The following is a 13,993-nucleotide window of genomic DNA, read 5'->3' as shown; positions in this document are numbered from 1 at the left end:
AATGTAAATACCTCTCTCAATTATTAAACTTAAATTCTCACAACATTAATTAAGGTTTTATTGTCATTTTTTGGTATATATAGCAGCAGGTAGTGTGTAAATATTACATTTGATAAAGACACGGTGTTGTCGAAACAATTGTCATGTCATAATATATAATTTCGTGAAAATCTGAACTTTTAGTTCTTATTTATTTTTATTATAAAACAGAAAAGGTTAGTTGGTAAAGCAATCGAAAATGTACAATACTTAACCAACGGTAATATTGGTTATCAAAAAGTACTTGACTGGTTAAAAATAACCAGCGGGGCAAAACCTATTTAATTTAGTTGACCTAAATTCGATGGTACAAAATTACAGTCCGGTACTGGGGTGCGCATCCGAACGACTAACGCGACCGCAAACGCTACAAGAAAGAAGTTAATGATAATAATTGCCGAATTTTTAATGCGGTTGTTTCTGAATGACCCGAGCCAACAGACAAAATCTCATTGTTCCGTCTCCGAAACCCATCATTACCGACAAGGATACCAGGCTATATGTGTTACGTGTCTGGAATTAGCGACGAATCGAGGAATATTCTGGCAGTACGTGGTGGTATACATGCCCCAGAAAAACTACGATATTAAGAAAAATTAAAAATATTTTCATTTTGTATGTATAATGTTTTGAAAGGATTATATATTTTGTTAATATAAATTTGGACCGAGTTTAACTTACTTTAATACCAAGCAACTACTCTGCAAAGTGAATCTGTAGAAAACATTTCCTTTTGGAAGACGTGGCCAAAAAGACCTATCATAATTTCAAAATACCGTAGGTGTTCTTCACATCAAAATCGCCAAAATTCATTTTGACGTTTGTAATCACTTCCTTACCTCTTCGTTTCGATAGACGTTTCAAAGAGCAATGAGATAAGAGAAAATATTTCCTTTTATTTGTGTTTATTTGTGTATATGTGTCGCGGGTAATCTACCATACCTAGTTGTATATATATTGGTATAAATTAGCTTAAAGTTATTACAAATTATTAACATTATTAAACCATTATATTTCAAATTATGTAAAAAATGTTCCTACATTTACTGGTTTCTTCTGGAGAATTTGTTATGGTTTGTTTAAATAGTGGTTTTTAAACCTACGGTGCAATGTTTTAATTAAACTGAGTTAATGATAAATAAATAGTAAATAATAATAAATTATAATATGCGTTCTTCAACTTGTAAAAACGTCATAATTTGTCCGATTTCTGTATACAAATTTTACAAAAATATCAAAATTACAACACGATATTCAGACCACCGTTAGATTTTTAAGCTATATTTTGTTATTTATTATTCTCCGACCCTGCTTTCTTTGCTTTTGACTTTCCAATTGATTTCTTCCTTATCTGCTGATATTGCCAACCAACCAAAACTATTTCTATCAAAACGTGAAATGTAAATAAATCAGTTAATAAAACATTTATTGAAAATAGTTGAAACGCAATTTAGGCTATACGTACCCATTCAATAGGCTTTCCAATATAACCATTGGGAAAACCAACGAAAACAAATTAAATCGTTAGATCAAATGTATAAAGAATATTCATGGAAATTATTCATAAAATAAGTTCGAAATACATTCGAAATTGCGAAATAATATAATATTACCTTTATTGAAAAAAAACCTTTGAAGGCTGTCTTTGTCGCTATTAATTATGTCTGGTCAGTAAACTATTCCACGACAAGCTACTTGACAGAGTATAGCGCCTCACAAAGCTTGCAAATATAGTGATTTAAGTTTATATCGTGATTTTAGCAATATAATATTAACATGTTTATTAAACCGCAAACTAGAATCAATAAAGTAACCCCACAAGTTTGTCACCTTTTAATACCTTCAATTCTAATAATCATGATAATAACTACTTATATGATCATACAACGTGATTTCTATTTTATTGTTAATCCTTTATTATGCCAAAAAACTTTGGACTTTATAAAGGCACGCGAACCTGTGAGTAAAGGTTCCTGCTACAATATATATTTTTATTTGCAAAGCTGTGTACAAAAATTGGGTAAGTATCGAACTATAATAAATGAATTCCACTCCCCCCTCCCTTACAGCCTTCTGGAAATAAACTATTTCTTGCTCGCCAGACAACAAAACGGTGATATCAAAAGATCATGACAAATCGCGTGATAGTAATGACAAGTTGCAAAATCGAAATGAAAGCGATAAAAGCTAATGAGACGTTTCATGAAATTGCCGACGTGGATGATGTTTAAAAGCTTTCGAACATTAAGAAACTGGTGATTACGGGGGAATTTACGTTTTTATAGAGGTTCGTTTGCGAACACCGAAGGGTAAACGTTCTCCGATAAAATAAAAAAAAGTCTGCAAAAATTACAGTTTTGAAAACTTTCCGGGCAAGAATAAACGCAAAAAAAGAACTTTTGACATAGCCGATTCAACCGTTCGGGAAATTGTTGCATAATTGCACATCGAGAAACAACTTTAAACCGCCAACCTCAATAATAGCAGCCGTTAAATAAAGTTTCAGTAAATTGGCGACCCTAACATCTCACATCACTTTTCTTCCGATGGAATATTTTAATTAATTATAATAAATGTTAACGATTTGCTCTTCCAAAATAAAACCTTGCGATTTAGTATAAAAAAGACAGATTGTCGAATTGTTAAAAAACTCCGCTTTCATTTTTATTTGTTTATTTGAATTAAATTTAAAGTTTTTCAAGTAATTAAACAGGAAAGTTAATAATATTGTATTGTGCATCAATTGGGATAAATATGATTTTAGTTATGAGTTTGGCACAAACGGAACGAGAGCTTAATAAACGAGTGACTGAAGTAGTTTATCAACGTATCGCACGCTAGGCTGTTTCTAATACCATTAGTTTTCGGGTACATTTTTGCAAAACAGTATACTAATGTGTGACATGACCGTCAAAACTGGGAAACGTCAAAATACGTGACTAAAACCTACCGAAAACATCCGGTTACTCCCAAATGCGTGACTAAATTAACGGAAATGTCTTATGTGATTCGCGATCGATGCATAACTGGGTATTTTAGAGTAGATAGTATAAAAATACACACCTCAGTGAGTGAATATATCCGTACTGTTTTGCAAAATTGTACCCAAAAATAATGATCATAGTAAAAGTATATTATTTCAATACGTTGATAACTTGTTCTTCATCTAAAGTTGCGTAGTATACTAAATTACCATTGTCTTTATTTTTTCTCTTTTAGCGCCTTGGACAAAATCATAGTCCAAGGATACAAATCTCTCCAGTTGGAATATTTCTTCACGGCAGGACCCGACGAAGTCAAGGCCTGGACCATTCAGGTATGAACAATTTTATTATATTAATTTAAAGAAAAGAATAATAAATACGCGGAAGTAATTCAACTGACAAGGGACATTTATAAAAAAGTTTTTTGCAAGCCAGTAAAGTATAAATATTTAATTTGAAACTAATATATACGTTTTTGAACTTTATTTGATTTTCGAAGATGAGATTTAAGAAAGTTGATTCCTTTCATGAGTAATTAAACAATAATATTGTTTATTTACATAAATAACTTATGAAAATAATAACAACCTTTTTAAATAAACGAAAAATAAAGGATAAAGTCTGGTCAAGATAAGTATAAGTGAACAAGGAATTGAGGGAAAACACAATACTCTAATTTCGACCTTCCAAGATGTTCCTAATGAAAATTCTATATGTTATAATATTCATTTTTTTGCTGTTTCCGTTTTGCTTTCGATATTAATGTAGAGGTACATAAATATTAAAAAAATTTTTTGGGCAATAGCTTTTAATGTTATTTTATAAAGACAGTCTTATCTTAAAATAATTTATTTTCAATATTTGTCATTTATTTGAATTCAATGTCTAAGATTTCTCTATTAAATGACCAATTTTAGCCAAACGTGTACGCGGAACATTTACTTATTCAAGACGACGCTTAGTTTCGTAGAAAATATTTCCCCTTAATTTTCCAGAACAAGCGACTGACTTGGCATATTCGAAAAGTTATTCTAATATTCCAAATGTGCGCCCGGAAAATAAAAGAGCCAAAAGCCCATTGAATCGCGAACTAAATAAATTATCCCTGCCCTAAAATTGTCTCCGAAAATTTGCATGAAAATACTTCGCTTCGTGCGCTTTATCGAATAAGGGAGACGCGGGAAGTTTTTTGCTTTTCGGGAATGTTCCACGGAAAATGGTGTTTGCGCTCTTAGGAATCGCGGGCACCAAACGATTTTTGTTAATATTATCTTTATTCGTCCCCGTTTTGCCAAACATCTTTTGTTTGGTTCAAAAAAATTGTGCTTGATCTGCTCTGATCTTATCTCTCATTTTCCTTCTGTTTAGAAATACGTCTCTCTTAATAATTGCGCTGACGATTCCCAACTGCTTTTCAAGCAAATGAAGTATTTCTTGCAGCTACAAAGATTAACGAAGAACTAAATCCTCTATTCGATATATCTTTAGTTCATAACTTTACGCTTAATGCCAATAAGTCAGTGGAACAAAAAAATCTCCGGCTATGGATCGATACTAACCTACGATTCTTAAAACATGGCTCCATCGATATTCCTAGGGATAGCTTGAAAAACGGTTTCCAAATAGTGAAATAATGGATTCCAACCTTAAACTCTATGTGAATCATTAATTATATCCAGATTATCATATACTGATTCAGTTTATAGCGCGGCTTTAACGGCGATGGATAGTGACAGTAGAGATGCCTTCATCCCCTCCATCCAACCTACAATACCTTAAAATCCGTCTTATTTGTTTATAAAGCATACAGAGGATCCAATTTGATTAAAAAATTACCAGTAATTGTTTTAAACGACTTATCCTTACTTAATTATAAAAAAAGGTTAATATTTTTTTTCCTTAGAACGATTTTTTTATTATAATTATATGGCATGTTTGCGAATGTTTCTTGATTGTTAAATTGACGCCTATGAGTGGTTGTTTTTGTTTTCTTTTTATAAAAAAAGGTTCAGTTTAAACGTGTTCCTTGGGTGACACTTCGCGTATTATCCTATTTTTTTGAATTCGTCATGATTAAATTGTAAAGTTTCTTGCTTTTTGAATAATAAAGACACTTGTAATCTGTAAGGTACTTAACCATTTGATCGCATTAATGTTGGACTTAGATCTGAAATGCGTGGAAGCCCTTCTAAAGTTTCAATATTCATCTTATTTAAATAATTTTGTACTATTCTTGCAGTACATTTAACCTCGCAGAATTATTCGTCTGACATGTCTGAAGATCTAAGGTATAATTAAAAATAATATATATCCAAATCGAGTCAGCAGTGACTAAATAGGGAAATTAAATATTTATTGAATAACAGTGTACTTGTGTCATGGTTATACATGATGTTGCTTTAATAATAAGTCCTAATTACAGACAAGCAATGTCAAGGCCATTTTGAAAATAAACAAATATCCAAAAATCGCTTTTCAACGTATGGTGTGTCAAAGAAACTCCGATTTAATAATAATTAATATCACTACGATGTGCCTTGTTTAAATTTTTGAGCTGGTTTTCCACCCTCCATGTCACATTCTGTACAAGGTACCTAGAGAAAATAGGACTCACCCAAGAAAGCTAAATTGTTTTCAGAACTAAAAATGGCAAAAATAAACCAGACTATAAAAAGTATGTTTTAGGAATTCGCTTTGAAACTAAACAATTCAAAGATATACTTTTAAGTTTAAAATTTTTAAAAGTAACTTTAATCCATACAGTTAAATCTAAAAATTAATGTTTTATTTTCTGCATTTTCCTAAATGGCATTGGTTGCCATAGTTATAAATGAAATCGATTTTTTGTATTGAAGCAAGGCTTTAACTTTGTAAACAAAAATTAATATTGCCCTTAAAAGGCTCCGTTTTATTTCAACAAATAATCGACGACGCTACCGACATCTCCCTGGCAGAAGACGTTTTACTTTTTAGAAAGGGACCAAAGCGCCTCAAGCGGCCGGTCGAATTCATACCGACTTCGAGAAAGGTTTCATCATGGCCGAGGTTATGAAGTTCCAGGATTTCAAAGAAGAGGGCTCTGAAACTGCCTGCAAAGCGGCTGGAAAATACCGACAGCAAGGTGACGTATTTTTTTTCTTATTTATTTTACTCTTCCAATGGTTTCGTTCAATAGGCCAAATTTTACATTGCTCTTGTTATATTATATTTAATATTCATGTTTTTAGGACGTAATTACACTGTTGAAGATGGTGACATTATTTTCTTTAAATTCAACGCTGGGGCCGGCTTGCAACAAGCGAAGAAAAAATGATTGTCACAAATAACCATATGTGTTATGGTTTATCTATATGTCAACATGATTTTTTTCTACGCAAGCGTCAACTGTTAATTTATTCTCACTTAAGTGGTTTTACCTAAAATTGTTTGTCTTTTGCATTTAAATATTAAATAAATATTTGGCATCCTTACTAAAGATTCAGTCTTTTCTTATCCTGTTTGGGTCTTATAAAAATCGTATTAAAAACAAATTTTAAATGGCTGCCATTTCATATATAGGGATGGAAATGCTCAGCAATTGGCTGAAATTTAGTTGATTGTGAGTTTAAATATTCATTAAGTTTAATAAGAAAACAAAATAATACTGACGAGGCTTTATATCGAACATAAGCCGTTTAGTATGCGATATAAACATTCTAAAGGAAGCTTAACTAATTCCTTGTTCTTTGGTATGACAATGATGAAAAATGGTGTAGACATCATCACGGTCATGTATTTCTTGCTTGCCGTAGTAACCTTTCCTTCACCCAGTTGTAGAAAAGCCATTCGTTTCCCAACATTCTTTCCAATTTATTTCTCAGTTGCTTAGGAAATGCTATTGTCTTTCTTTTCCTGTGCATTTCTAAAATAAGACTTGGAAGCATCATTGAAAACACCACCACACAGTTAATTCTGTAAAATCTGGACTTACTGTATAATTTTCTCTGATATATATCCTTTGCGCCTTTAAAAAAATAAGGAATTTGTTTCTCCATCACGTGGAGGGTTGCGTTTAACTCTTCTAGTACCCCTACGACCGGATAGTATTTCTCGACGTTTTCTATGGCTGTCTTCAGGGCCCACGCATTATTCGGTTCCCTAGAAAAATAATTATCTATTTAATAACCCTTTTACTAATTTTATTTTTAATATATAAACAAGAATGTTATCAATCGACCCTGATTTTAAAAGAATGAAGATGAATCCCACCACCCCGACACTCACATACATCGTGGACTGTATCCGCAAAAATATGGAATAGCCATCTCCATTTTAATTTTGCAATAGTTTCCTTCTCTCAGCAAACAACGTATCGCAATATTATTTTCTACGTGATTCTTAGTAACTCTGAAATAATGCAAAAATCTATATTAGGTATTTTTTTGAAAATTTTACTACACCAACGGGTCACTTTTTTTTAAATGACTAACCAAAGTGTTAAAAAATATATTAACAAAGTAGCATCGAAAATTTAGTTCCAAAAACCTGTATGATTGGTGTACCACATTAATAAAAAAGAATGAAAAGTTCAGATTTTCCCGAAATTATATATTTTGACATGACAATTGTTTCGTCAACACCGTGTATTTATCAAATGTCGAAACAATTGTCATGTCAAAATATATAATTTCGTGAAAATCTGAACTTTTAGTTCTTATTTATTTTGATAAATGAATTTTCATCAAGTAAAAGCCTCCTCAGTTCAATATGCCTATTTATTTAAAAAGAAATCACTATTGCAAATGCTTCCATATGAAGCCGTCCTGTGCTAAACAAACAATTTGCAATATGGCTCAGTAAGTTGAAACCATTCGGGAAAGTGTTTTATTTATATATTGATTTATATTTTCTTTTAACTGTTTAATATTTTTCAATGCAATAACATTCATTAGTTTATCACATCCTAGATTACCATGAATGTTATTGTACCTAGAAATACATTTCAAAAATGAATAAATTTTGGTAGTATGTAATGAATGCATATTTGAATGCAGTTTTTAGTTCGGATCAACATTTTCTATAACCATTTATCGATATTACCAAATTTAAAGGTAAAATTCATATTTTTCGAACAAAATCGTTTTTTTTTTCTTCTAAAAATAATAATAAATAGTTTCCCATGTGGTTTCAACTTAGTAAGACATATGTAATACGAAAATCCGACCTGATTGAGGCACCTGTCATTCACATATTATCATTAAACGCTTAAAGGTAAAGAAGCTAATCATGGGTGGGTGGGTGGCCGTAGAAGCGTGTTTTTAAATGTTAGTGACAGGTGACCGCATTTTCTTATGGTTTGGAGACATTTTCCTCGTTTTGTGAAATTTGAAGGCGCTGCAGGTAAAATTATATTGCATTCTTTTTTTTTTTCTTTTTTATTCCACGTCTGTCTGTATTACAAAGTAGAGATTTTTCCGTCTCTAATATATTTCGCCTCGAATCGGAAACTGCCATGGATGCAAGGTTTTGTGAAATGTAATTTATGGGAGGCTCGAATAAATAATTAGATAAGACAAATTTAAGTGGACGTTTAGATAGATGTTTGTAAATGACATTGGTTGAAAATTTTAACGAAAATTATTTGATAATCATGCATGAAGTATGGAATTTTTAACAAGGATGAGGTTTATAACAGGAGCCGTAGGCTAGTGTTATAAACCGTTATATTATGTCTATTGAATAATAATAATATGTATTTACCAAATATGTAAATGTCTCAAGATACTAACCGCACCTACCAAAAAAAAACGCTATATTTGAATTTTTAGACAATACTCAATACTTTCACTGTTGATCGGTACTTATGGCTAGTGAGTAGAATCATTTAATTTTTTTTTTTTCATGTCAATTACGCACTGGGTCGAAAGAAGTACCGCACAACACTGAAATGTTATAAAACAACTGTGGTTATTTTAGCCCACAATTAATTTTTAATTGCCTCTTGGTCATTTCGATTACCGTTTTCTAGATGTTTTTGAAAAGTATAAACCCCTGTGATTTCAGTTATCTGATACAAAATTTAGAAAAAACTCATAAATTTATAACTGATTGTTTGGTTTGGTTAATTTATGAAATGTGAAGCATAGCCGTGCAAAAAAGAAAAATGATAAAATAAAAAGCACTCTATTATGTTTACAATGGATTGAATGAAACACTTTTATTTCAATTCAAAAATTCCAGCACTTTTTTCGGTCGGTGGGATTAATGTGTTAGGTATTTGGCAAATATTATTTTACTCTGAAATACCACAACACATATGAGACAGTTGTGGCGCTTAGGGAGCCCTGTGTGACCATATAAACGGTCCTCTAAAAAATTATACCAAGCCAGTTTTTAACAACACAGAATTGTTAAAATTCTCGGATGTTAAGCGCAAATCAAGTCTATTTTAGAAGCAAATAGTATAATGTTAGTGCCAACTCATCATGAAGAATATGTTTATAATATTTTGTACGATTTGTCCCGTTTGATTATTCTTTAGATTATTATTAATTAATTGCGTGTAAAGTTTATTTTAATTTCGTTTGCATTAATAACGCAAGTAATTAAATGCAGATTTTAATAATAATTTTAATAATAATAATAATAAGATTTTAATAATAATAATATAATACCAGAGGAACCGAACGCCGTAATTTGCCATTTCTATAATAAATCGAAAACTGCAGGAACGCCGTCAATACCACGCTTCATTGAGTTGCACAGGGGGATCGTTGCGCAACATTGAAATTATTTAACTTGCCAACGGCGAACAAATACAACAAATCGCATACCTGGTCATAACTTTCTCAACTGGATCTCTAATTAGATTGATGTAAGTCGGCAACTGTCTATCAAACGTGGTGAAATTGATGAAGTGCACGTTCTTGTCGAAGCTTAAAGGAATCGCCGCGCTTTTTCTTATGTCGTAAAAATCGTAAACCAGCTTTTCCTTAAAAAAAAACGCATAAATTTTATGTATTTAATGCAAGTAGTTTATTTAATTAATCCGGAGGGCAAAGAATTATTGTTTTTTAAATATCATCGGGCCCCAGTAATAACCGCAAAGTTTTTAAGTAAGGCGGATATATCGTATTTCAGAAATTCGAAACAATATTTACATACGCTGCGGTTTTGATGTCCCAATCAATTTTGAAAGGTAAAATAATGCAATGTATTGATGATATTCATATACCAACTCTAATAAAATTTAATTAAAAATTAAGGTTCTGCCAAAAAAATATATAGGTGCTTTTATTATTTCATTTCAAAGAAATGCCAATAAAGAACAGTGAGCAAGCTGTACCTTACTGTCTGCAGTGCTCATGAAAATTGCATTCTCAACTCACACAATTAGCAAAATTTCTGCTTTTTTTACATTGATGTTTAAAAGTTTTATTTAATTTGTTATTGCACTATAATGTCCATTTTAAAAATTGTTATTAACGTACTATTTAAATATTTGCTAAACTTCCGGATTCATCCTGAGTCGAACTAATTTAGCAGGAGGAATTCAGCAGAAGTTTTGTAAATAGTATTACAAAAGAAAAAGTGTTATTAATTTAGTACAAAGCGTGCAACATAAGATAATATATTCCCTCTATAGCTCAAAAATTTTCGATTCACAAACAAAAATGTGTTGCTGGTTTTAATAGGAGATTTTCAAAAACCAACATTTGGCAAGTTAAATGAAGCTATATATGTAGGCATTGTTTTGGATATGGATTCCTAGTTTTTTCTGTAAGAGGTCCATTCTATCTCTCGTTATTTTGCGAAACTGCCATATTCAGTTTCAGTTCAGTTGTTAAGTTTGGAGCAAATTATTCAGAGCAAAGTTATACATTAATCCAATATATAGCTGGAAATTCGTCATCGTTTAGATAGGGGGCCGTTAAATATTGTATAACATAGTGCAAACATGCAATTAAGCTGATAGTGGTCATTTTCATCAGTTATTTTTTGTTGTGTGATTTGTTAGAACTAGGTTTATTGCGTATCAAATGGTCCAAAAAAGAAATACGTTTTGTCAGTTTTCATGATTTTTATTTTTGCGCTAGAAAGCAATGCAAGATATAAAGTTGTACTTTCAGTTGCTTTTTCAAAGTAAATAATAACAAAAATACGGCGACGTACATCTCTTTGACAATATTACTATTCGTTAACAAACTTCCCAGGACAGCGTTGCACATCGCTCTTTTCATCCAAAATCTAAAATTTTTAATTTTTAATATTTAACATTGCAAAAAAGACATTTTTAAGAAATATTTTACTATTTAATTTATGTTAGATTACTTGCAGAAATTCCTCTTTGTTGTAAAATTTTCAGTGTTATTAAGTACACATTTTTTGTCAACAATATTTCAACAGAATCAATTACCAAAAACTTGTATGACTTTATAAAACCAAGTTACGGGATGGTGTGCCTACGCATATTCACTCTTTTGTTTTATTCGATTAGTTCATGGTCGTTGATTACGTATTTATTTAAAACAAAAACGCAATGAGGCACGCATCTTAAGATACAATTCAGGGCCAACGTGTTGATTTATTAAAACTAGTTTAAAACGCGTTGAAGCTATAAGGCGCTTTTAAATGAGGTATGAGGTATTGTTAATACGTATGCCTAATACCGTATACATATTTTTAAAGAAAAATACGGGTTTTTATTTATTAATTCATAATCGGATTTATCAGACGGAGTCTCTTTTTTAAACATAGAAAATAACTCTCCTTTTCCACATTTCCCAGCACATCAAATTTATCCCAAAAATATGTAAATTTAAATTTGTAGTGAAATGGATGTTATAAATTATAAACGCAATTGAATACGTCGAAATTGCATTTTTTTCAGTATTTATTATTATTTTCATAATAATAAAAAGTTTAAAGACTTGTTTAATTAAGTACGGAATAACTTTCTACAAAAACCGCGTTCGTGATTTCAACTGTCACTTTACCGCAATCACCGCGGCAGAGGCAGAAATATTATCCTATAAGAACAGTAATTTAAGCTTAAAATATAAGTATTTGGAAATATAATATAAAAAATTATACACGAAAATCTACTTTTCGAACTATACTTACCTGTTCTGATTTCGTCAACTCGCCTTTGATCGGCCCTTTCATCCTGATGTGCCGAAAATTATTCATACCCTGTACTCTCTGCAGTATAAAAATCAAAATTTCGGCGCCGCTTCTGGGAATATAATTCAACAGAAGAAAATGCTTGTTGATCTCGTCCATTTTTCCCAACTGGGCCAGCGATTTAGTAACAAATTTTCCCAATTTCCGGTGGCTTCTAGTCTGGTGAGATTCGGTGGTAAAGTGATCAACTTTGTCCATTTCGATAGACTCTTTGTGTTTGGCGCCATTGTAAACGTAAAAGCCCCAAATTCCGAGCGAGGTAACTGTCAGAAGCCACTGAATTTTGAGTTTGCGCCTGCACCACACCATTTTGTGTTACATTTTTTTAAAACGCGCGTTCGTTAAAATCGTGAAAAAAATAAGACGATTGTTAGACCCGATCATAATGTCAGTGGGTCGGCGGCATACTGTTCAAGAAATCTCTTCCAAAAGGTGAAAGGTGCACAACACATCCCACGAGACGGGTGCTTACAAATAAACATTTGTCGAATTATGTTGTAAGTTTAAGATTAAAACGGGATAAAATCTGAACCTTCATATTAATGATTTATTTTTTTTTACTTTCCTTTTTTCCCGCTTTTTCCGAACCATTGTTTATAATTTTATTCTAGATCTGATGATTACAAACAATTATGTATCGTGTGTGTGTAAATTACATGCATTTTTGCCTCTAGTTTTCATCATATGAGTTCCAAAAACACAAAGTAAACATTTTTAATAAATTACCAGGCTACCAAAAAGTAATCTACATTCACTTTGTCTTTTTTTATTCTTGATTTTTTTTTTATTTAATTAGGTACTTTTCGCCCTTGTTACCCACACCTTACCTACACTGGTTTTCACTATCCTACTTTTTTAACTTGAACTTGTGTCATAAATACTAGTAATTATTATTGCTAACAACCCCATATTTGTTTATGCAGGTATGTTTTAGTTAATAAATTACATTTGCAGGCTTCCTATTTGTAATAAAATAATTAATTTATATATAAATTTAGACACCCTGCTTCATTATTTGTATATATTATATATTAAGTATTGGCGCTTCAAAACAAATGAGAAAAACTTAAGGAGGTTACTAAATATTTAAACAAAGGTCAGTTTTTATGTAAACTTTGGATCTAAAGCAAACCATTATTGATATATTTCTTCAAATATATCAAAAAAAGAGCTTTTTTTCTTTTAAACACAGATCTATTGAATCGCTAGAATTGAATTATTCTTCTTAATTAAATTAAAACATAAACTTATGCAATGACGAGGAAAAAAATACATTTTGATAGACGAGCTTCTTAGATCTTTTGCGATTTTAACTAACAAAACTTCTATATAAAAAAAATATAAAAAAAAGCATGGTGTGCCCAAAACACTTATTATTGAACAATTAACTGATTAGATAGCAAATTTTTGATTAAATTAGTCGCATTTTGTATTTAAACTAACTGAGCAATGTCAAATAAAGCACTGATAAGAAACGCCATAGATTTTTTTATGGCGTTGTGAATTGCTTTTAATTTTATTTTTTTTATCTAGAAACATTAAAAAATTGCAGGAGACTAAAGTTTCTAAGTTAGGCATAAAATGTAAAAATACTTTTTTGTCATTACACAAGTTTTTAATTAAATGTAGTTAAGAAGAATGATGACTATAGTCTAATTCAAGCCCTTTCAATCATTAAAAAAAATCGTGCATAAAGTGTGTTTTTATGTTAATATAATAAGCCTATTTTATTATTCCATTTTCCTTTTTAATTTTTTTTTCCGCCACATGTGTAGCGATATCTTCCTAATGGTTGGCGTTTATTTAAC

General features: G+C 31.1%; 2 protein-coding genes across 5 annotated transcripts in view; one reads left to right on the top strand and one right to left on the bottom strand.

Moving 5' to 3' along the window:
• The window catches only part of LOC132704032 (obg-like ATPase 1), a 34,985-nt gene extending 28,493 nt beyond the window's left edge, over nucleotides 1–6,492 (top strand). For both annotated transcript variants that reach the window (XM_060673650.1, XM_060673649.1), the window contains exons 9-11: nucleotides 3,259–3,355; nucleotides 5,997–6,144; nucleotides 6,251–6,492. In XM_060673650.1, the coding sequence (XP_060529633.1) occupies nucleotides 3,259–3,355; nucleotides 5,997–6,144; nucleotides 6,251–6,336 (331 nt within the window). In that variant the 3' untranslated portion in view covers nucleotides 6,337–6,492. The remainder of the gene's footprint in view (nucleotides 1–3,258; nucleotides 3,356–5,996; nucleotides 6,145–6,250) is intronic.
• A 180-nt stretch (nucleotides 6,493–6,672) lies between these two features.
• Nucleotides 6,673–12,657, bottom strand: LOC132703390 (uronyl 2-sulfotransferase-like). 3 transcript variants are annotated; one of them, XM_060672622.1, is made up of 5 exons: nucleotides 12,126–12,655; nucleotides 9,836–9,993; nucleotides 7,287–7,409; nucleotides 6,994–7,160; nucleotides 6,673–6,924 (listed from the first exon to the last, which is right to left on the bottom strand). In XM_060672622.1, the coding sequence occupies exons 1-5, from the start codon at nucleotides 12,492–12,494 to the stop codon at nucleotides 6,791–6,793; spliced, it is 951 nt and encodes a 316-aa protein (XP_060528605.1). In that variant the 5' UTR covers nucleotides 12,495–12,655; the 3' UTR covers nucleotides 6,673–6,790. The 3 variants fall into 3 exon arrangements, with proteins under 3 accessions (XP_060528605.1, XP_060528607.1, XP_060528606.1); XM_060672623.1 differs by having other exon boundaries at nucleotides 6,801–6,935; nucleotides 12,126–12,657; XM_060672624.1 differs by lacking the exon at nucleotides 7,287–7,409 and having other exon boundaries at nucleotides 12,126–12,657.
• Between the last annotated feature and the right edge of the window lie 1,336 nt (nucleotides 12,658–13,993).

The sequence above is a fragment of the Cylas formicarius genome, unplaced genomic scaffold, assembly GCF_029955315.1.
Source record: "Cylas formicarius isolate icCylForm1 unplaced genomic scaffold, icCylForm1.1 PGA_scaffold_6__28_contigs__length_40554024, whole genome shotgun sequence".
Lineage (NCBI taxonomy): Eukaryota > Metazoa > Arthropoda > Insecta > Coleoptera > Brentidae > Cylas > Cylas formicarius.
Note: the sequence above shows the minus strand (reverse complement) of the source record. Positions and strands in the feature narration are given on the sequence as shown.